The sequence below is a fragment of the Gekko japonicus genome, unplaced genomic scaffold, assembly GCF_001447785.1.
Source record: "Gekko japonicus isolate JY-2015 unplaced genomic scaffold, Gekko_japonicus_V1.1 scaffold1828, whole genome shotgun sequence".
In the NCBI taxonomy this organism is placed as follows: domain Eukaryota; kingdom Metazoa; phylum Chordata; class Lepidosauria; order Squamata; family Gekkonidae; genus Gekko; species Gekko japonicus.
Window position 1 is genome coordinate 141,863 of NW_015176028.1, and position 20,721 is coordinate 162,583.

The 20,721-nt window shown below is 51.4% G+C and overlaps 1 protein-coding gene across 1 annotated transcript in view; it reads left to right on the top strand.

Moving 5' to 3' along the window:
• Positions 1-20,721, top strand: part of LOC107123373 (putative bifunctional UDP-N-acetylglucosamine transferase and deubiquitinase ALG13) — a 135,387-nt gene that overhangs the window by 10,166 nt on the left and 104,500 nt on the right. Inside the window, exons 8-13 of the mRNA XM_015426611.1 lie at positions 494-827; positions 966-1,057; positions 1,433-1,519; positions 1,691-1,849; positions 1,949-2,045; positions 3,271-3,400. Of these exons, the coding sequence (XP_015282097.1) occupies positions 494-827; positions 966-1,057; positions 1,433-1,519; positions 1,691-1,849; positions 1,949-2,045; positions 3,271-3,400 (899 nt within the window). The remainder of the gene's footprint in view (positions 1-493; positions 828-965; positions 1,058-1,432; positions 1,520-1,690; positions 1,850-1,948; positions 2,046-3,270; positions 3,401-20,721) is intronic.

A 20,721-nucleotide genomic window follows, 5' to 3' on the forward strand; every position in this document is an offset into this window, starting at 1 on the left:
GAGGAGCAGAGTCCTTGGTGGGCACAGCTGCTGCAGGCACCTCTGCCAAGGGGGCTGTGCCGTGTCCTGGCCCGGGACACTGAGACTGAGGGGCCGCTTCCTTCCACAGCAAATCACCTACTGGCTGAGGGTCCAGTGGCCTGCCCCCAGAGCCAGGGCATCCGCCCTCCTGGCCCACCTCCTGGAGGATGCCACCAGGCTGCCATCTTTCAATGTAAGTCCCCCCACCCCTGGATATGGCTTCTCCCCAAGGGGGCAGAGCAAAGGGAGAGAATAGCGGCTGCCCCAGCTCTTGGAGGGAGAAGCTGTGGACTGGTCTCCCTCCCTCTCCCAGATGCTGGAGTGTCTGACCCCGGGGAATTCTCCCCTCTCCACTAAGAGGACCCCCTTGGATTTGGGGTGGGGGGTCAGGAGGGGGAAGATTCAGGGGGTTCAGGGCTCCGGTGCTGCCTGTGGATTGGCAAGAGAGGCCTCGTCATCTCCTTCCCTCTAGGTCATCCAGGAGGACTACTTTGGCAGCCTGGCGGCGAAGCTGGCTGTCTCCCTGGCCGACCCGGAAGCTGCCATCTGGGAGAAGGCCAGGGAGGTCATCGGCCAGCTCCTGCACATCCTCCTTCGCCAGCAGGGTGTCAGCTGGGCAGGAGGAGTCCAGCATCCCTCCGCTGTAGCCGGTCATCTCCTCCCACCCGAGACACCCACAGTGGATTCAGCTGCCTTTCCTGGTGCTCTCCCCGCTGGTTCCCATGGCCCCAGCCCTCCTCCGGTGCGTAAGGTGGAGGGAGGCCCAGCAGAGCAAGGACAGACCCCCTCAGGAGTGTCCGAGTCAGGTTGGAAGTGGGGGGGCTCAGAGACCCTTGCTTGAGAGCAGTTCTGGTTCCAAAGGAAGAGACACCCCCAGGCCAGAGAGCAGCTCAGCTGTTCTGCGCGGGGCCAGTCCGCTTGAGCTCCCGCTGTCTTCTTGTCAGGCCTGAAGAAGAAGAGGCCCACCATCGCATGGGAGGAGGACCCCGAGCATCCCTGGAGGGAGGGCTACCTGCACCTCACCTGCGTGGCTGAGGTAAGGAGGACCCTCCCTGGTGATGGAGGAGCAGCCTTGAGAAAGGCCTCGCCTCTTGGGGCCTTTGCTTATTCCACAGGAAAGAGGAGAGCCACCTTCTGAAGAGAGACTGGTGGGGCTCTTCCCTTGCCTGAGGAATGCCCCAGGTTTTGGCTATTCCTTTAGGAGCCCCATCTCCCCACAGTGCACCTGGCCCTGACCAGAAGAGCAGGAAGAGGAGAGATGAGGCTCCGCCTGAGGGAGCGGTTTCAAGTCTCCGTTTGGAAAGGGAGGGAAGGCGGGGGGGGGGAAGGTTCTGTCTAGGGAAAAGGCTCCAGGGTTTCCCTCTGGGCAGGGCGGGAGAGGACTGAAAGGGTGTCTTCTTGTGGGTTTCAGGTGTTCCGGGGGCACCTCAGCCAAGGGCAGAGGCTCTCCTTCCAGCGGGCAGCTCTGGAGGACGCCTTGAGCCTGGCCATGCCGTGGGTGAGGGAGGGAGGCCTCATCCTCCTCTACACCCACCTGGGCCAGGCTCATGGACTGCTGGAAAAGGGAGGGAAGGCCGGGGGGCCAGGCTCTGTCTAGGGAAGAGGCGCCAGGGTTTCCCTCTGGGCAGGGCGGGAGAGGACTGAAAGGGTGTCTTCTTGTGGGTTTCAGGTGTTCCGGGGGCACCTCAGCCAGGGGCAGAGGCTCTCCTTCCAGCGGGCGGCTCTGGAGGACGCCTTGAGCCTGGCCATGCCGTGGGTGAGGGAGGGAGGCCTCATCCTCCTCTACACCCACCTGGGCCAGGCTCATGGACTGCTGGAGGAGGAGGAGGTGAGTAGACGGGGAGAGCGAGCACCTTCGGCATCCCAGCTCCTGGCTGAGACTCCAAAGAGGACAGGAATCACTTGGGGCCTTTCCCCATTTCCCCAGGTTGAAGATCTGCGGCGAAGCCTCTCTGCCCTCCTCTATAATCTTTGGAGGGGCAGGGAGGTGCCTGCGGATATCGGGGCACTCCTGCCAAGCACAGGTAACGTCCCTTTCAAGAGAAAAGGGTGGGGATGGATTGCCCTGGCTTTGGAACCGCGGGAGGAGCCGAGGCTGTTCCTTCTCCACACCGAGGCCCATCGTCTGCCGAGGGCCCCTCTTTTCCCAAACGGTGGCTGCGGGGGCCCCCGCAGGGAGGGGCTGGGTCTTGAAACGCCAAACCCTGCCCCAGGGCAAAGAGGGCTCTTCCTGAGAAAGTCCCGTCAGACAAAATGCAGCTTCACCTGCCCACTATGGGAGGACAACCCAGAAGCAATTCTGCCAGCTCTTGTAAAGCGGGTCTTTGGGCAGGGTGGGAGAGGACTCAAAGGGTGACTTGTTGATGGATGGTGTTCCGGGACAACCTCAGCAAGCAGCAGAGGCTCTCCTTCCAAGGGCGCTTGCACATTTCACAGTCCCTTCCAAGAGAGATGGCACAAGAGAGCCAAGAGAGGTAAAGCCTGACTTTCTTCTCTTCCATCCAGATGACCTGGAGCAAAGAGGACTCTGCAGGAGTGCCCCTCCCCACCCCGTCATCCTCCTGTGTGTCCAGTGTGGCGGGAGGGATGGAAATCACTCACAAGGTGATGTGAACGACCCTGGAGGGGGGTATGATCCTTCGTAGCATAGGCCACCCAGTGGTCTGATGAGATTGGCAGAGGGCTGGTTCCCCTGACTAGCCTCTGGGTGGAGATAGTCCATGAGGGGCAGTGAGGCGGTCTCTCTGAAAGGGCTCAAGGGGAAGACACCTTGGACAGCGGGAGGAAAGACAAATCTCTCTTGGTATTCCCCACATCCCCTCTCCCCAGCTGCAGCAGCACTGAGGATGCCCTCCAAAGGGACCCTGACGCATTTGGTGCTGGCTGCCACAGCAGCAGATACCCCCCCAACACAGGGGCCTGCTCCAGAGAGGCAATGTCCATTCATTTTGCAGGCCCCCAAGCATCCCAGAGCCACCCCTGTGGACCCTTTCTGAGTTCTCTCACCCAGGGTGCATAAAACGGCATGTCCCACGGAAGGGCTCGGTAGCCAAGCCAGGCACACAGAGGTCCTGCCGGAGCGGACAACTGCCCTGCGAAAGGTGCCTGTAGCACAGGGGAAAGGTGCCCCACAAGCCCAGTCTGCTTGGTTGGGAAAGAAAGCGGACCTGGAGCGCTTCTTGGAAGGAGATGGGCTGCCAGACTGCCACTGTCTGTGAATTCTGCCTTCTCTCAAAATCCCCCTTTCAGCTTCCGAGAGGACACTGAGGCAGGGCTGGAAGTTCGGCCCCCGAGCGATCCCCGTGGGGCTTGGCTGCAGCCACTTTCAGCTCCACTCTTCTTCTTCTTCAGAGCCCCCTTTGGAAGGGGGACTGGCCCAGTAAGAGTGAAACTGGCTACCTCAAAACGTTGGTCCTTCCCGGACCCTTTTGCCGGCAGCCTGATATCCTGATGTGATTCTCCTTAGCCGGCTCACAGCCTGACTCCTGCCGCTTCCGGAGCCGGACACGCCACCTCGCGTTTCGGACAGCCATCCGTGCTCTGCACCTGGGAGGTCAGAACAGAGGGAGGGAGGGGCTTAGTCTCCTGTTCTCCAAGGATGCCTTGGGAAGGAGATACAGGCGAGTGAGACTCAGGACCAGCCTTCCAATGGGAATGGGGCGGGTGGGAGTCCCCTGGGTGGGATGGGAGTCCCACTCTTCTTTCTCCATCCTGTTTCAGGACTTTTGACCAGGTTGTGCTTATGGTGGACAGAATGGCAGAGATCCCATCACCCACATGGGGGGGGGGGTGCAACAGGGTTGCCATTCCCCCAGCAGGGCGGAGGATCCCCTGCATTCACCTCGTCTCCTGACACCGCTCCGAGAGATGCTGGACGGGGGAAAATGGCCTTTGTGCCAATGGTGTGATATCACTTCTAGGGACAACCCCCCAAAGATGTCACACTTCTCTAGGAATTGCTGACAACTCTACGGTTTCACCCTGGAAGTGACGTCACACCATTACTTATTGCCTCCCCTCCCATTTTCTCCTGCTGGTTGCCAGCAATTCCCCCTCTAGAAAGAACTGGGAGGCAAAATGAATCACTGAAAATATAATTAAAACCCAACTTTCAGCTTCCATTCTTCCTGTCCCCAAAGGGCAGCATTCGGGGGGCCACTGGGAGCTGCAGCGGGAGGCAAGGAAGGGCCACTCCACAGACAGAAATCCCCTCCCATTGGCAGAAGTGTTCTGTGTCCATCCCAGCTGTTGTCATTATTTGCACAATACACCTTACCTCTAAAATGTATATTGCCTGTTGTGTTTTGACTCTCTTTCTGACCTGTCATCTTTCTCATTGTTTTTCTGCCTCCCCACTTCATCACTCTTTCTCTCTCTTTTTCTGCTCCACCCCGCAAATGTCCAGGAATTTCCCAACCTGGAGTTGGCAACCCTATTTATTTATTTATTTATTTAACAGCCAGTTTACCTTTATCTGCCTCTCTGTCTTCTGCTTTCCATCTCCACCCCCAGCCTCTACCTAGGAAAATTACAGTCTTTCTCCACAGTGGGGACAAAAGCAGCTTTCATTATTCCCTCCTCCTTTTTATCTGCACAACAACCCTGTGAGGCTGGTTAGGCTGGAATATGTGACTGGTCCAAAATCATGCAGCCAGCTTCCACTGCAAGATGGGGATCTGAACCTGGGTCTTGCAGACCTTACTTTGAAGCTCTAACTGCTGCACCTCACTGGCTTTCATAGCGTGGCTGCTAATGAATGGTAGCAAGCAGCCGAGGCTAGGTGAGTCATGCAAATCAGGGGGCACCTGGCAACCCTAGACTACTGCTAGGCCTAGAGTTGCCAACCTCCAAATGGGACCTGGGGAGCCCCCAGAATTAAAACTGGACTCTAGACAGCAGAGGTCTGTCTCCCTGGAGGAAATGGCTGCTTTTGAGGGTGGACTCTGTGGCATTATACCCAGCTGAGGCCTCTCCCTTCCCAAACCCAGCCCTCCACAAAAGCTCAAGAAATCCCCCAGCCTGGCACTGGCAACTCTTGTGAGGCCTGGCCCCACGGCTCCCTCCCTCCCTCCCTCCCTCCTTGAAATGCCAAAAGAAGCCTGGAAAGGGCCCTTCCCCCACCCTTTGACTCACAGAGCCAGTTAGAAGCCTCCCTCCCCCCTCCCCGAACGTTCTAACCTCTCTCTCACCTGATGCCTGGAGTTAGATCCCTGCAGAGGCCATTTCAAAAGGTATTGGGGGGGATTCAGCCGTCCCTGAAGGGATTTTTTTACTTCTTGGATTTTTCTGCAGACACAGGAGGTATACTCACTATGTAGGAAAAGCTGTTGGGGCAGAGTGAGCTTCCTGTTAGTGGAAATAAGTATCCGCACACGGCGCCCTCTGTTGGAAATTAGATATATAGATAGATAACTACTAATGAACAGAGCAGGGGTCCCCAACACGGTGCCTATGGGCCCCATGGCACCCACCGACACCTGCTAAGGAGCCCGCCAAGTGTTTTTAGAAAGTGGGCAAGACCAGGTGGGGCTTTTTCCCAGCAAGGCTTCTGGCTATGGAGATTTCTTAAAATGTTTTTTGGCAGCAGCTGCCATCACAGCAAAAGGCTTTTCACTGTGCGACTGAAAACTGCAGCAGCCATTTTGTGGCTAAGCCCACCATACCGTGTCAGATTTCCAAAAAGATTGGGGACCCCTGTAATAGAGAATACAATTTGGGGGAAGTGTCCAGACTCACCTGAGACTAGATGAATGGCTGAAAAACGGGCAAGGATGACATTCTCTCTCTCGTTCTGCAGGCGGGGGAGATACGCGCACAAGTGCCATTGCCAGAGACGAAAGGCCAGAGACGTTTGGCTGATGAAAGAGAAAAATCCAAAATTGGCACAGCTTCAGTGGTTAAAATATTCTGATAAATGATAAATTATACAGTAAAGTAGTTGGCAGATTGGTGCCCTGAGGCTGTTCAGCTCGTCCCAGTCCTTTGTTTTTTTCAAGTTGTACCTCTGAGGTGATGGACTGCTGTCACACTGGGTCCGTCCCCCCAACCCACTGGACTCCATCCACCTCAGGACTCCCCAAGAAGTGCTGGCTCCCTGACCCAAGGGGCTCTGCTGCCATCTTGGTGCCCAGATTTTTGATAGGAAGAGGTGTCCAAATGCACCTTTTCTTCTCCACCAGATCTTCAGCTTCTCATGACAGAGCTCCTCCCTCTCTATTTATTTGCTCTTGATCCATTCCCATGCAGTCCCCTCCAATCTACATTGGTGGCTCTGAGGATGTCTTCCCAAAACTGCCAAATTGGAGGGAACAGGACGCTTCATTCTGTTTGCTGTGGTGCACTGAGAACAAACATGATGGAAGTGGTGGTTGTGAAAACAGAATGGCAGGGAAATCAGGCAGTGGGGTCTCTGTTCAGTGCTCCCCCTTTGGGAACTCTCTTTTCCAATTGGCTTCTGAAAGTGAAAGTCAGCGGCTTGGAGGCAGTTGTTTTAGGAGCAGAAAGAGGGGCAGGGAGAGGCACCCTGAAGTTTCCCAAATGAGGAAGAGGAAGGAGATCGGCTCGGCCCAAAGTGACAACGGATGAACCTGCTTAATTTCCGACAGACGGGTGGCCGTGCTGACTCTTCTCTCCGCAGGGCAGGAGAGGCCACTCAACTGTCATGGAACTCTGAGAGAGGCTGTGAGGTCACCAACCGCCAGGCGGAGCCTGGAGTTCTAGACTGGAAAGTTCTCTCCAGACTACGGCAATCAGTTGCCCTGGAGCAAACGGCCACTTCAGAGGGTGAATGCTACAGAATCACATCCCGCCCGGCTCCCTCTCCTCCCCAAACTCTGCCCTCCTCAGGGTTTGCCACCCAAATCTTTATGAATTTCTTTGTCCAGAGCTGGCAACCGTAAGGGGGGGTGGATGCACAACCACAAAACGGCTGCTGCAGGAGGCAGAGCCAGGCACAAAATGGATGCCAAAGGAAAAGCGAGCCAAGCACATATACAAGAGGAAATGCACACGCACACACACACAGAGTTACCAACAGACTACAAGACACACATGCGCAAGACGTGATGGTGGGGGATAACACACACACAAGCAGCTGTGGGAGTCTTAAATCACCCTTCTACTGTCCCAGCAGCCTCTCCCCCTCTCTCCGTCTTCCTATCCCAGCAGCTCACTGGGCCCAGCCTGAAGGGAAGCTGAACTCTCCCGCTCAGAGGTGGGGGACGGAGAACATCGGGGGACTGTTAGGCTTATTTCTGCTCAGCCCAGTAGACTGAAAGGGATCGGCGTGGGAGGGAGGCTTGTTGAGGCAGCCGGACCGAACTCACAGGGTTGTTGTGGGGGGGAAATGGAGGGGAGGAGAAGACTGTAAATTAGTTTGGGTCCCCGCCAGGGAGAAATAGAGAGCATAAATCAGGTGAATAATTCTGTAGGGTTCAGAAAGGATTCCTTCAGCTGTAGAAAGGTGATCTCAGATGGGACTCTACTTAGGGGGGTTTCTTCCACTACGTCATATTACCCAGGGTGGTTCTGAAGGGAGATGTGGTTCCCCCCCCCAAATCCAACCAGATCCAAAACGAAGAGTACCTTGCTGACAGACAAGAACAACAAAATGTCCTCCTGGTTTCTGTTTTGCAAAAAGATTAGCCTGCTCCTCCTAGAGCACTGCCGTGCCGTCTCTCCCCTGGCTCCTGTCCTCCCAGTCCTGGGATTCAGAGCGAGACAGTTGCCGACACCCACCTCCCTCGGCAAACCTCTCTGACAGCCCACATGCTGTTTCCTGAAGGGGTCCCCCTTTCCCCCAGGAGCCATGATTCTGCGGGTGTAGCAGGAGAGGGGAGTCGGGGAGGGCCCGCTCTGTCCATGTCTAACCTATTTCGGGTCCTTATTTAAAATCCAGTGGCGTCTTGTGGGACCGAAATCCGTGTTAAGTTTGGATCTTCAGTGGGGAGAAAAGTAGGCTATAAATGAACTAAATAAAACAAAACAAATGAATACACATTCTGGCTTGTTTGTGATGAAGTGGTTCACTGTGAAAATTCTCATCCGTGTCCCAGACCCTTTTTGGACACTTCTGCCCCCTACACCCAGAGCAACAGGATGTGCAGAAGGGCACACAAGATACGCTGCAGGGTGCACAAGAGGATGCCCTGGAAGGTGTGCCAGAGGACGTGCCGGAGGGCGCACTGGAGGACATGCCCGAAGACACACAAGAGAACTCTTCAAGTGTCTGCTAATTATTAGCATTACGACAGCTAAAGTTATTAGTATTAAGACAGTTAAAGCGCCTGCAAACTACTACAATTTTTATTAATATTACTATTAAGTTTCCTGTGCGTGGTTGTTAAGATTGATAGCAATTACATTTTAGTGCGTTCCAGTCCATGTTAAGGCCTAATCTGCCTACCTTCCAGAGTCAGCTGCACAGAACCAGGACCCCTGGTGACTCTGGCTGAGAACCTCGCCTGGCTTTTCAGCTGGGAGTCCAGTCCAGGGCAGAAGAAGAAGAAGAGCTGGGTTTATACCTGCCCTTCACTCAAACAAGGCCACCGCTCCTGAGACAAACAGCAGTTGCAAAAAAACAGAACGACAGAAGAATCAGTATTACAAGTTATTAACTGCGTGCTAAATAAGTACTAAATAAAGAGTACAGTTGCGGGGTATGAGTCCAGATGAATGGCCAGGAAAGGGGTAAGAATGATTTTCTTCCTCCCCCTACAGGTTGGAAGGCCCCCTCAGTGTCCAGCAATGGACTTAGAATCTCTTTAGAGTGAAAACTCGCCAGCTTTCCGGTCAGGAAAAAAAGTACAGGGTTGGAAGAAATGGAAGGGGGGGCAGCCGGGTGTCCCTCCACCATGCCTGGATCTAGCTCCAGCTGAGCCCCCTTGGGGCTTTTTGCCTTGCACCTCAAGTGCTATTTCTACTAGATTTGGTTACTGGGGAACTGCCTGGGTAAAAGAATGTAGATGCAAGATTCGGGGCTGTTTTCCCAGTTGCTCTGTGGTTAGAACAGGGCCCCCTGCCAAAGTGGCGAAAAAGAACAATCCCAACAGATAGCTCTGTGAAAATACTCCTCAGAACAAGGAAGATAAATATGAGAAAGGCTCCCTAAGACAGCCGGGTCCTCTTCCCCAAAGGAAACCGACCTCAGTGCCAAGCTCTGTGCCCCCTGCTACGCCCACTGAAGCAGAACGGCAGTGCCAGTTGTTAGGGTTGCCAGGTTGGGGGATGCCATCTCCAGATTGGGTTTTACGGAGAGGAAGAGGTTCAGGGAGAGGCTTCCTGTAGTTTTCCAGATGAGGAAGTGGAAAGCCCAAAGCCACAATTGATGAATCCAACGGAGAGGTGACCGTGCCCAACCTCCCAGCAGGTCAACTGCCACAGAACTCAGAGTCGGGTCAACTGCCACAGAACTCTGAGAGACCATCTGGGTTGCCAATCTCCAGGTGGAGCCTGGAGTTCTAGAATCCCAACTAAGCTCCACACTACAGAACTCGGATCCTCTGGATAAAATGGCAGCTTCAGAGGTTAAATACGGGGAACTTATCTCCACTGATCTCCGCCTCTTCTGCAAACTCCACTTTCTCTAGACTTCACCCATAAATCTCCAGGAATCTTTTAGCCAGGTGTTGGCAACCCTAGGATCAGTGTGCGCCTCCACAAAACGGCTACCGCAGGAAGCCGGATGAGCCACCAAATGTCTGCTCAAGAAAGTGGAACCATGCACCCAGAGAGAGTGGGCTATTCACACACACACACACACACACAAGACTAGGGCAGCCAGGGCTCTTTTTGTAGAAAAAGCCCAGCAGGAACTCATTAGCATAATAGGCCACACCCAACAGCAGAAACTTATTAGCATATTAGGCCACACCCCTGACAGCACAGCTCATTAGCACATTAGGCCACACCCCCATGTTACCAGAAGTGTGGTCATCCAGCCACACCCACCTTTTGCTTCTTATTCTGTTTATCTTGTTTGTGGTCAAAACCCAGGGCCTTTTTTATAGCAGGAACTCCTTTGCATGTTAGGCCACACACCCCTAATGTAGCCAATCCTAATGAGTTTCTGCTGTTGGGTGTGGCCTATTATACTAATGAGTTCCTGCTGGGCGTGGCCAACTTGGGAGCCAGCCGGAACTCAGTTCCTGTGCGTTCCTGCCCAAAAATAGCCCTGGGAGGTTCCCTCTAAGCTGTGGAGTCCTGTGAGCAAAAATCCTACTCGGTGAGCGACTGGCATTAAAGTGGTGAGCCAGCGATTTGGCTGCTGCAGAAATTAGTTTGCTCTGGAGCCATCCTTCCTGAGCTAAGGCAAAAAGCAGTGAGCCGGAGGCTGAAAAACTGTGAGCCAGCTCACCCTAACTCAGCTTAGAGGGAACACTTGCCCTGGCAGGGGCTAAAACACACTGACAAGCAGCGGGGGGGGGGGGAGGAGTATTAAATCACACTGTTCCTCTCCCAGCATCTCCCCCTGTCCCTTTTGCTGTCCCAGCAACGTTGTTCTGAGGATAAATAGAGGAGGGGGAGAACAAGGCAAGCCCCGCTGGGTCCCCCTACTGGGAAAGACGGGATAAAAATAAACATAATTCCCTCAGCCTGAGGTTGGCCACTTTTGCTATCCAAAGGATCTCAGTAGTCTTGAATGGCTACCAGAGATTCGATCCAAGCAGGGATTACGCCTTCTTGGGCTTCAAGGAAGCTACTGGTATCGGTTATTTCCAGGGGTCTTGTTGTAGAAAAAGAGCTGCCGGAGCTCATTAGCATAACTCATTAGCATAACTTATAAAAATAAACATAATTCCCTCAGCCTGAGGTTGGCCACTTTTGCTATCCAAAGGATCTCAGTAGTCTTGAATGGCTACCAGAGATTCGATCCAAGCAGGGATTACGCCTTCTTGGGCTTCAAGGAAGCTACTGGTATCGGTTATTTCCAGGGGTCTTGTTGTAGAAAAAGAGCTGCCGGAGCTCATTAGCATAACTCATTAGCATAACTTATTTGCATATGCCACGCCCCCTGACATCACCGGAAGTGACAGAAGGCCACACCCCCTGACATCACCGGAAGTGTGTCAGAAGGCCCGGCTACTTACCCTCCTGCTTCATCCTCATTCCCAAACGGAATGAGGATCGAAGCAGAGGGCGGGGTAAAGAAGGGGGCGGGGCTTCACCACGTGACCGCCCCGCCCCCTAGAGGTTCTCTTCCGGAGCTCCGTACCTGAGAGCTCCCCCCCGACTAGAGCCCTGGTTATTTCATTGTTCCTCCTGATCTCAGCTCCTTGGACAGCTTCCTGGGAGTTTCCTTCTTTTGGGGGCACTGATCTTCTCCCTACTGTTCTGCATAGGAACAGGCCTGATGTCAGACTCTCTGCAGCCAGGCAAAACTGTATGTCCCAGTATCCCAGAACCTGCTAGAATGACGATGCTGCTCGCCTGGCCCAAGAAATGGTGGCCTCCTCAGAAGTGTTGCCTCTAAGGAGATCAATCCTTGGGTCCGATGTAGCTAGGAGCTCTCTCACTGTACTGTATAGGCTATTATCCCCCTTCAAGCCCTTTGTCATAAGCAGGGGACCAGGGAAGCGTTCTGCAAGCTGCCACCACTCTGGTACGGGTCTCTTCAGGAGACCTTACACCTCTCTACAGTACTTTCCCAGTAGGGTTCCCAACGAGGCGTGAGGACCCAGGCAGAGTAACAAGCTAGGTTAGTGTGAGCTAGTTCACAGTTTAGCCCCCAGCTCACATATTTTGTCTTGGCTCAGAGCAGTACTGCCAGTAGCTCACAAAAATAGAATTTTTGCTCAGAAGACTACACAGCTTAGAGGGAGCATTGCTTTCCATGTGACTGAATGAGGCGTGAGGACCCAGCCAGAGAGCCAGTTTGGTGTAGTGGTTAGGAGCACAGACTCTAATCTTGGAGAATTTGATTCTCTCCTCCTCCACATGCAACTGCTTTGGAAAGAGCTACTCTTGTTTAGATCACTGTTTCACTCTGGCCTCGCTGATAAGCAAATATGCACTAGACACACCTGGCTCCTTATATGTAGCCTTTATTGATTTAAGGGCTGCCTTTCACACACATGTCTATGGAACAAACTAAATGCTACAAGCCTGCCTAAAAGGTTAAAATTAATAATGACTCTTTATTTGGGAAACTCACTGCGTGTTAAAATAAACAATGAGGGGCAGTTATCCAACCCTATATCTATCCAAAGAGGTGTTCATCAAGGATGTGTTCTTGCACCACATCTATTCAACTTATATCTAAATGACTTTGCCCCAGGTCTTCAAAACATTCCCACTCATGCACCCTGTGTGAGAAACCGACCAGTGCCTGCCCTGCTGACCACTGTGTCCTATTATCAAGAACTCTGATTGGCCTAAAACGTGCCATTAAAGCATTTACAGCCTACTGCAATGAAGAACTATTGGAGATAAATGAGGATGTCCAAAATTATGGTCTTCACAAAATCAACAAGAAGGTCAAAAAAAGATGGAAAATTGGAAGGTACAAATTGCAACAGGTTTTTAAATTTATTTATTTATATTTATTTATTTTTTTCTAGGCCGCCCTCCCCACAAACAGGCTCAGGCCAGCTAAAATCAGGGCACGCATGCCAATACATAAAAACAAGATAAAACAAGATGAATTCAGATATCTAGGAATTGTATTCCAGCCAAACCTATCACGGTCCTAGCACATTAAATATCTTAGACAGAACGTCTATCTAGCCTTACTAGCCTCGAAGAAGTTTTTCTATAGCCAAGGAGCTCAATATGTGCCAGAACTCCTGAAAGCGTACAAGACCTTAATACTACCGAGCATACTATATGGTTCCCAGGTCAAACAGAGCAACTTGAAAAACAACAGCAAGCCTTCTTCCGTAAAATATTAACTTTACCATCATGCGTTGCTTCCGCAGTCATAGGGCTTGAGATAGGCCTCCCAAAAATCTCAACTTTGATCTGGAAGGCCATAGTCAGCTATAAATATCAACTGTTAAATGCTGAAAGCCTCCCAACCTTTACCATATTGACAGAAGATGAACGTTGCTGGTTAAAATGGAATGATGCTGTAAATGCGAAAACAAGACAACTGGGCTTACGGAAGACAGAGAACGTAACCAAAAGACAAACTTTACTCACAGAAAAGTTGCTCTAAAATGATTGGGACGCTCTTCAAACAGATGCTAGACAAAAATCCTCCCCACTTCATCTAGGAATTACATATTCCACCAAATTTGACCTGCCTCTTTACTTAAACATGTTGACCATTCCAAAACTGAGATGGTCATACATGATTGCACACAGCAATGCGTTTCCTACAGCCCAGATGAAGGGCTGTTTTCTCAAGACCCCTCTGGACCAGCGCTATTGTGATTGCCCTTTGACAGAACTTGACTCGGCATGTCATGTTTTCTACTACTGTCCAAAGCATGCAGCAGCAAGAGAAAGATTCTGACAAAAATGGCTGTTGAAATATTAATCTTTTCCTGAAGCAGGAAGATTAAGACTACTTCTGAACAGCCTCTGCCAAAATTGTATTGTAGATGTGGCAAATTTTTGTTTTACTGTTCTTTTAAACTCTTTAAAAAAATTATGGTGTATGGCCGATGGGCTATTAAACTTAAACTTTGAAACTTTTGACCTTGCATCAGTCACAAGTTGTCTCAGAGTTCTCTCAAGAGCAGTTCTTGAGAGAGCTCGCTCAGCCCCACCTACCTCACAGGGTGTCTGTTGTGGGGAGAAGGGAAAGGAGATTGTAAGCCGCTCTGAGACTCCTTCAAGTAGTGAAGGGCGGGGTATAAATCCAATCTCTTCTTCTCTAATAAACAATCTCAGGGCTCTTTTTGTAGCAGGAGCTCCTTTGCATATTAGGCCACACACCCCTAGTGTAGCCAATTCTCCAAGAGCTTATAGAGCTCTTCTTACAGGGGCTACTGTAAGCTCTTGGAGGGCTGGCTACATCAGGCCTAATATGCAAAGGAGTTCCCGCTAAAAAAAAGAGCCCATTTTTTATTTAAGAGGTCTAGTAACAACGGGTTTTCAAGTAATTTGTAGAATAATGAGAACAGTAAATGTAGGTAAGCAAATAAAAGAACCCTAATGCGTCTGTCTGGGCTGTCTCTTGGAGACTGGCTTTAAACTGACTCACCCCTTCTGGGATGGGGAATCCCTCCTTCTGCAACAACCTTTTCCCAGCTCTGCTCCCTGGGAGTGAACCGCCTCCCCCTTTAGGCAAGGCCTTTTATCTCTTCTTCCCAGGCACCACCCCCTACTCACCTACTGGTGCGAGTTTCCCCTCCAAATCCCCTGCTAACCAATCACAGGGTCCAAAGGAGACCTGGGAAATGTAGGCCCAGTGTTCACTCTGGCTTTCCCAGAGCCACTAGGCCTCACCAGCAGGCCCAGGCTGATAACACCCTCGTACTATAAAATTACACCTGATCAATTCTCCTTTCGTGAGGCCCTCGGCCCCCCCCAAGAGTTCTGGTACATGGTTTGACAGAGAACGCAGGCTTATCAAGAGACCTACAGCAGAAACATAGGGAACTAAAGAGGAGTAATACCACACTTTTTTCTGAGGGAATTCTTGGCTCTTTTAAGACACGCTAGAGATTGCTTAAAGCATAAGGAGAAGAATTTACACAGGAACTCTGGATGTTTAATTCTGGCTGTAAAAACTAATGACAATTTGGTATTTGTGGCAATTATTAATATGGGCATTAGAACACGTGGCAGCATTCCCTTCTGTATTCGATCAGAAGTCTAGGGGGTCGTATTTAAAAAGAAAACTAGTTTGCTGTTCTGAGGGAACTTTTTTACTTCTGAGATGCATGAACCTGATGGCCCACTTTCAGACTGGCCTGAGGTGACCCCTTCTCAAGTTGAAGGCATGATCCATCACCTCCGCTTAAGGAAGGCCCTTGAAGCAGACCTTATCCCAAATAAACTATTCAAATTAAATCCATCTTGGTGGGCAGAGATCCTTGCTTGGCTGTTTTTGCAAATAAACAAGTCTGGGGCCATCCCAAAATTCTGGAGGCACATGACAATATTTCCTCTCTTTAAGAAAGGATCGACCATTGGACCTAAGCTGCTATCATCCTATCTGCTTATAATCTTGCTTGGACAAACTATACTCTTTGTATCGGCCAGATGCCTTAAACTCTTGGCGTGAACAGGGTAAATTCTGAGCCAGGAACAGATATGGTTCAGGAGGGGTAGTTCAACCTTGGACCATTTTCTAGTTCTGTATCATCTGATTGAAAAATACACTTTCTCAAATAGCACCCTTTACGTATGATTTATTGATCCAAATACGGCTTTGAATGCCATCCCTATCAGAAGAAGAAGAGATTAGATTTATACTCTTTCACTCGGAGTCTCAAAGCGGTTTACAAACTCCTTTCCCTTCCCCTCCCCACAACAGACACTCTGTGAGGAAGGTGGGGCTGAGAGAACTCTGACAGAAACTGCTTTTTTTTCAAGAACAGCTCTGACAGAACTATGGCTTGCCCAAGGTCATCCAGCAGCTGCATGTGGAGGAGTGAGGAATCAAACCCAGTTCGCCCAGATTAGAGTCCGCGCACCTAACCACTATACCAAAAGACTCTTGAGAAAAGCTGCGACACACCATGATGTATAAAAAGGCTACTATGGCTCACGCAGCTTCATGTGGACCTTTACAGCTCAGGATCCCTGTGGTATGGTGGTGAGCTGAATGAGCCATTTAATAACCTTGATAAAGCGGTTAGGCAGGGCTGCCTTTTGGGCCCATTTTTGTTCAACCTATATATGAACGATCTTTCAGCTTTCTTTCATGAGTTTTGTCATCCAACCCAATCTGGCTAATTGCCGTATTCCAGTTCTGCTTTATGCTGCTGCTACAATGCACGGCTTATCCGATACCAGCAGTGCTCTGGGACAGTGTGAGATTCAGGATCAGGGCCAGGGCCAGCATCCCTTGATGTGGGGCATCTATCAGGGCCCAGGGCTTCTGTCAGGGCCCCACTGTCACACCCCCAACTTGAGCACCTCCTCTCCTGCCCGCATGCCCGTCCCTCAGCTACTTGCTCGTAAGCACTCTACTTCCTGTTCTCCCGGGTACCTGGGCTGCCCAGCACTGCCAGTGTCTGTGGGTGGGGATGGCTACAGCAGCAGCACTCCCAGCTGAACACACCTCCCATTGAGGAAAGGGCCTGCAGGGGACTATGGGAGGGGTCAGGAGCAAGCATAGAAAGGATGCCCAGGAAGGTGAGGGGTACGTGGGTGGGGGCAGGAAGAAAGGTGTAAGCAAGGGAGGAGGAGAGCCCTGATTACTTTCTGTCCAGGGCCCATCAGAGTCTGGAACCAGCCCGTGCCCAGGACACTGACAACACCCAGCTCCAAAGTCACAGGTCGTCTCTCCCAAGGGATTTCGTGCAGAGATGGAAATGGCACGGGCAACAGAGACAAATTCCAAGGAACCCCACCGGTCACGTTTCCGCGCCAATGACAACTGGTCTCTGACAGCAGCCCTTGGCACCTGATCCACAAGGAACCCTTTCAGCCAATCTGAAACACAGCCCTTGAGATCTGTTTCTGCCTCCAAACGTCTCACCAAGTGGTCCACCTTATAAAAAAAATGCTGATAAGCCCAATTGCAAAAAGGAAGAAACCCAGCCCGTGCCCAGATCATCCATTCCAGCCACCAGCTCCAGTATCAATCAGCTTCTTGAGCCACACAGCTGTTTGGTGTATTGGTTAGGAGCATGGACTCTAATCTGGGAGAACCGGATTTGATTCCCCACTCCTCCACTTGCACCTGCTGGATGACCTGGGGCAAGCCATGGTTCTGATAAGAGCTGTCCTTGAAAAAGAGCCGTTTCTGTCAGAGCTCTCCCAGCCGCACCTACCTCACAGGGTGCCTGTTGTGGGGAGGGGAAGAGAAAGGAGTGTGTAAGCCGCTCTGAGACTCCTTCGGGTAGTGAAGGATGGGGTATAAATCCAATTTCCTCCTCCTGTTGAAAGCACACAAACCACTTTTGGACAACCCTCTGGTTCTGGTCCTTGTTGAACTGGAAGGTGGGGATCCCGACCAAGCCACAATTAGAGCAGACCCTCCCCCCACACACACACACTGTTACTGCAATTGCTCCATTAACCCCACAGCTTGATGGGCAGCCAAACATCACCTGCTGATATTTCAACCTCATGCTGCCATTCATTAAGGGGACCTAAGCCAGGTGAGGCCTTTTTTTGGGGGTGGGGGTGGCAACATCCCCCACTCACCCCATTTTATCATGGCAAGAACCCTGTGAGCAGGCGGAGCATCAAGACCATCCAGCAAACTTCAAGGCCGAGCAGATCCCACCCCAGTCGATCCATCATACAGTAATCCTACAGATTCAAGGTGGGGGTAGCCGTGTGGGTCTGAAGCAGCAGAACAAAGTCTGAGTCCAGTGGCACCTTTAAGACCCACCAAGGTTTATTCAAGGGATGAGTTTCCGTGTGTGTGTGCACATGTGCATTCACACAAATGCTTATGCCTAGAATAAACCTTGGTTGGTCTTAAAGGTGCCACTGGACTGAACCATCGTCCCTATGGATTCAAGTGGGTGATATTCCAGATCAATCACAACAGAGTTCTAAGGGTACGGTTTTTGCACAAGTGCCACAGGAAAGGATCCCCAGAAAGCTAATTGTCAGCGAGGAGGAGAGGCAGGCAAGATCCCTCTGTTTCCCCCAGCTGTTCTCCTCCCCTGCCATTAGCAGCTGTCTGATTTGGGAGGACTCAGCAGCTGAAGTTCTTCACAGCGAAAGCTGGAGCACCTGATGAAGCTGCAAAGAAAGGTGCTGTCAAAGGAAAGGGAGGGGGGGGGAAATCCATTAGGAACCCCACCTGGAAGCAAGCAGGCAATCTGGAACAGGGTGGGATCGGCTTCCCACTAAAGATACATAGAATCCACCGCAGGTCTACAGTCCGAAACATACTTAGGAGGGGGATATCATTGTATTCGGTAGGGCTTACTTCAGAGTCACTTTTCATGCACGGGGGCTGGACAGGATTTCAGGGTTAAGAGGCATTTGCCTCTCTACCTGGTTTCTAAAATGGAAATGTGTGTCAGGCTGTCTTTATTTTTTCATAAAGCGTAACTTTTAATCGGCTGGGGAATCTGTGGTGTGCCCTTTGTCTGTCCCAGATTTTTAAACGGAAACATGGCTGGCTGTCTTTTCTCAAGGGGGGGGGGAAAACCCTTTTAGGTGCTACCTCTACATGAAATCTTTATTTACCCCTTACAGACTCAAGGATATTTTCTTCAGGTGCAGAAGGCAGTATTTTGACTGGTCCTGGCTCTTTCTCCCAGTGGGCTAAACAGGCTGGCCTGTTGAAGAAAACACCCATTCCTTTGGCACTCTAAAGAGTTGTACCCATCCCAGCAGCTGCTGTGTATGGCACGGCAGTCTAGTGTTCATGCACATGAATTTATACACATGTGCTCTAGAGATGATGCATACAAATTCTTGTGCCAGGACACTAAAATGATGTGTAGTACCTGCCATATCCTACACACAGCTGCTGGGATGTACTTTGACTGGCAACACAACGCTGTCACACAATTATTTTGGCCCCCTCCTTGCTAGGTCTTCAATCAAAGGTAGAAACTGTTCCTTGGCTTTTAAACCAGCAGTGGGGACTGGCTTTTGCAGAGCAAATGAATGCAGGAGAACGACCCCCTGCGCAATTTGCCAGATGAAAAGTGCAACATGCTTTCAACACCTTAATCCTCACAGCATGGACAGCTGCTCAAGTATCTCCTTCCTTGTATGTGCTGCGGAGACCTCTCCTCTGCCTTCATTTACTCAGCAGCTCTCCCATCTTTCACACATTAAAAAGCTAAGAGTGTTCCCTGCCCCCTCCCCGGGTTGCTGCAGGGGTCTGAAGAAGTGAGCAGTGACAAGCAAAAGCTCCTCCCCTGCCACATATTTTGTTAGTCTTTAAGGTGCTCCTGGACTCTGGCTCTTCTCTACTGCTACAGACAGACTAATAGGACTACCCATCTTTAAAACCTCATGTTATCCCAGAAGACACTACTCAGAATTCATGGTCACCATTTGGCATGGCCACGGCAATGTGGGTATGTGCTCCGAAATCTGGGTTCCTCATCTTGCACACCAAAGCTGGAAAATAGATGCATGGCATTATTCTCACAAAACGGCCACCAGACGTATTGAAAGGATCGATATGTGTGACCTTCCCTTACATGTGGTTGTTGGTGGAAAGCACTGTCAAGTCACAGACAACTTATGGCAGCCCCCCTTGGGGTTTTCATGGTAAGCTCTGGCCAGCACTGGTTGGCCATTGCCTGCCTCTGCATAGAAACTCTGGACTTCCTTGGAGGTCTCCCATCCATATACTAACCACGGCCAGTCCTGCTCAGCTTCCAAGATCAGGCAAGTCCGGGCTATCCAGGTTTGCCTGTGTTTTAGCAACTGAATATGGCTAATGCTTTGAAATGGATTTGGCTCACAAGTTCAGCAGTGAACTGTCCATGGGCTGAACAATCACCTGAAGTACACGGTTGGATAGAATTTCTGCCTGGAGACTCAGCAAGACAGGTGGCCGATCAACAAAGTAAAGGAAATAGAATAAACCTGTCCACTGCTTCCACGGGAGGAGTCAACAGGTGAACCAACACCCATCGCTGTCATTGGCCAGGTCCAATGTGGCAGCCCCACATGTAGAAGGACCAGTGTGCCCCTGCAGGGGGCTAACCAACACCAATGTGTGGTGGGTGTGGATGGACGAGCCCTGGCCATTGCACACTAATGGGGACAGCTCTAATTCTGGGAAATCTCTAGGCCCCGTCTGGAGGTTGGCAGAAGTCCATCAGTGGCTATTAGCCACCAGGTATAGATGGAACACTCTGCCTGGGACAGTGATGTTCTCTTCTTGGTGCTTGAGGGGCAACAGTGGGAGGGCTTCTGGAGTCCTTGCCCCACTTGTGGACCTCCTGATGACACCTGGGCTTTGATCACTGTGTGACACAGTGTGGTAGACTGGGTAGGCCACTGGCCTGATCCAATATGGCATCCCTTATGTTCTTAAGAGGAGCTGCGGTGGCTCAAGTGGTTAAGACGCTGAACTGCAGGCTGTGGAAGGTCGGTAGTTCAGCAGTTCGAGATCCGGGTGCCGCATGACGGAGTGAGCTCCCGTCTCTAGTTCCTGCTCCTGCCAACCTAGCAGTTCGAAAGCAAGAAATTGCAAGTCGATAAATAGGTACCACTTCGGTGGGAAGGTCACAGTGTTCCGTGCGCCTTGGTGTTTAGGCATGCCGGCCACATGACCACGGAAACGTCTTCGGACAGCGCGGGCTCTTCGGCTTGGAAACGGAGATGAGCACCGCAACCCTAGAGTTGGATTCGCCTGGCTTTCGAGGAAGGGGACTTTTACCTTGACCTATGTTCTTAAGAGCAGAGGACCATGAGTGGCTATAAGCCACCAGGTACAGATGGGACACTCACTCTGGGGCAGTGATATTCTGTGTTCTTGGTGCTTGGGAGGGGAGGGGGGGCAAGAGTGGGAGGGCTTCTGGAGCCCTGGCCCCCGTGCGACCCAGAACAGGGTTGGCCTGGGGCCTGATTCCCGCATGGCTTCTCTTACGCTTGCTTAACCCTACCCAAAGCAGCGGGCCTCATCGTCCCCTCCAGCTCCAGCTACCCCCC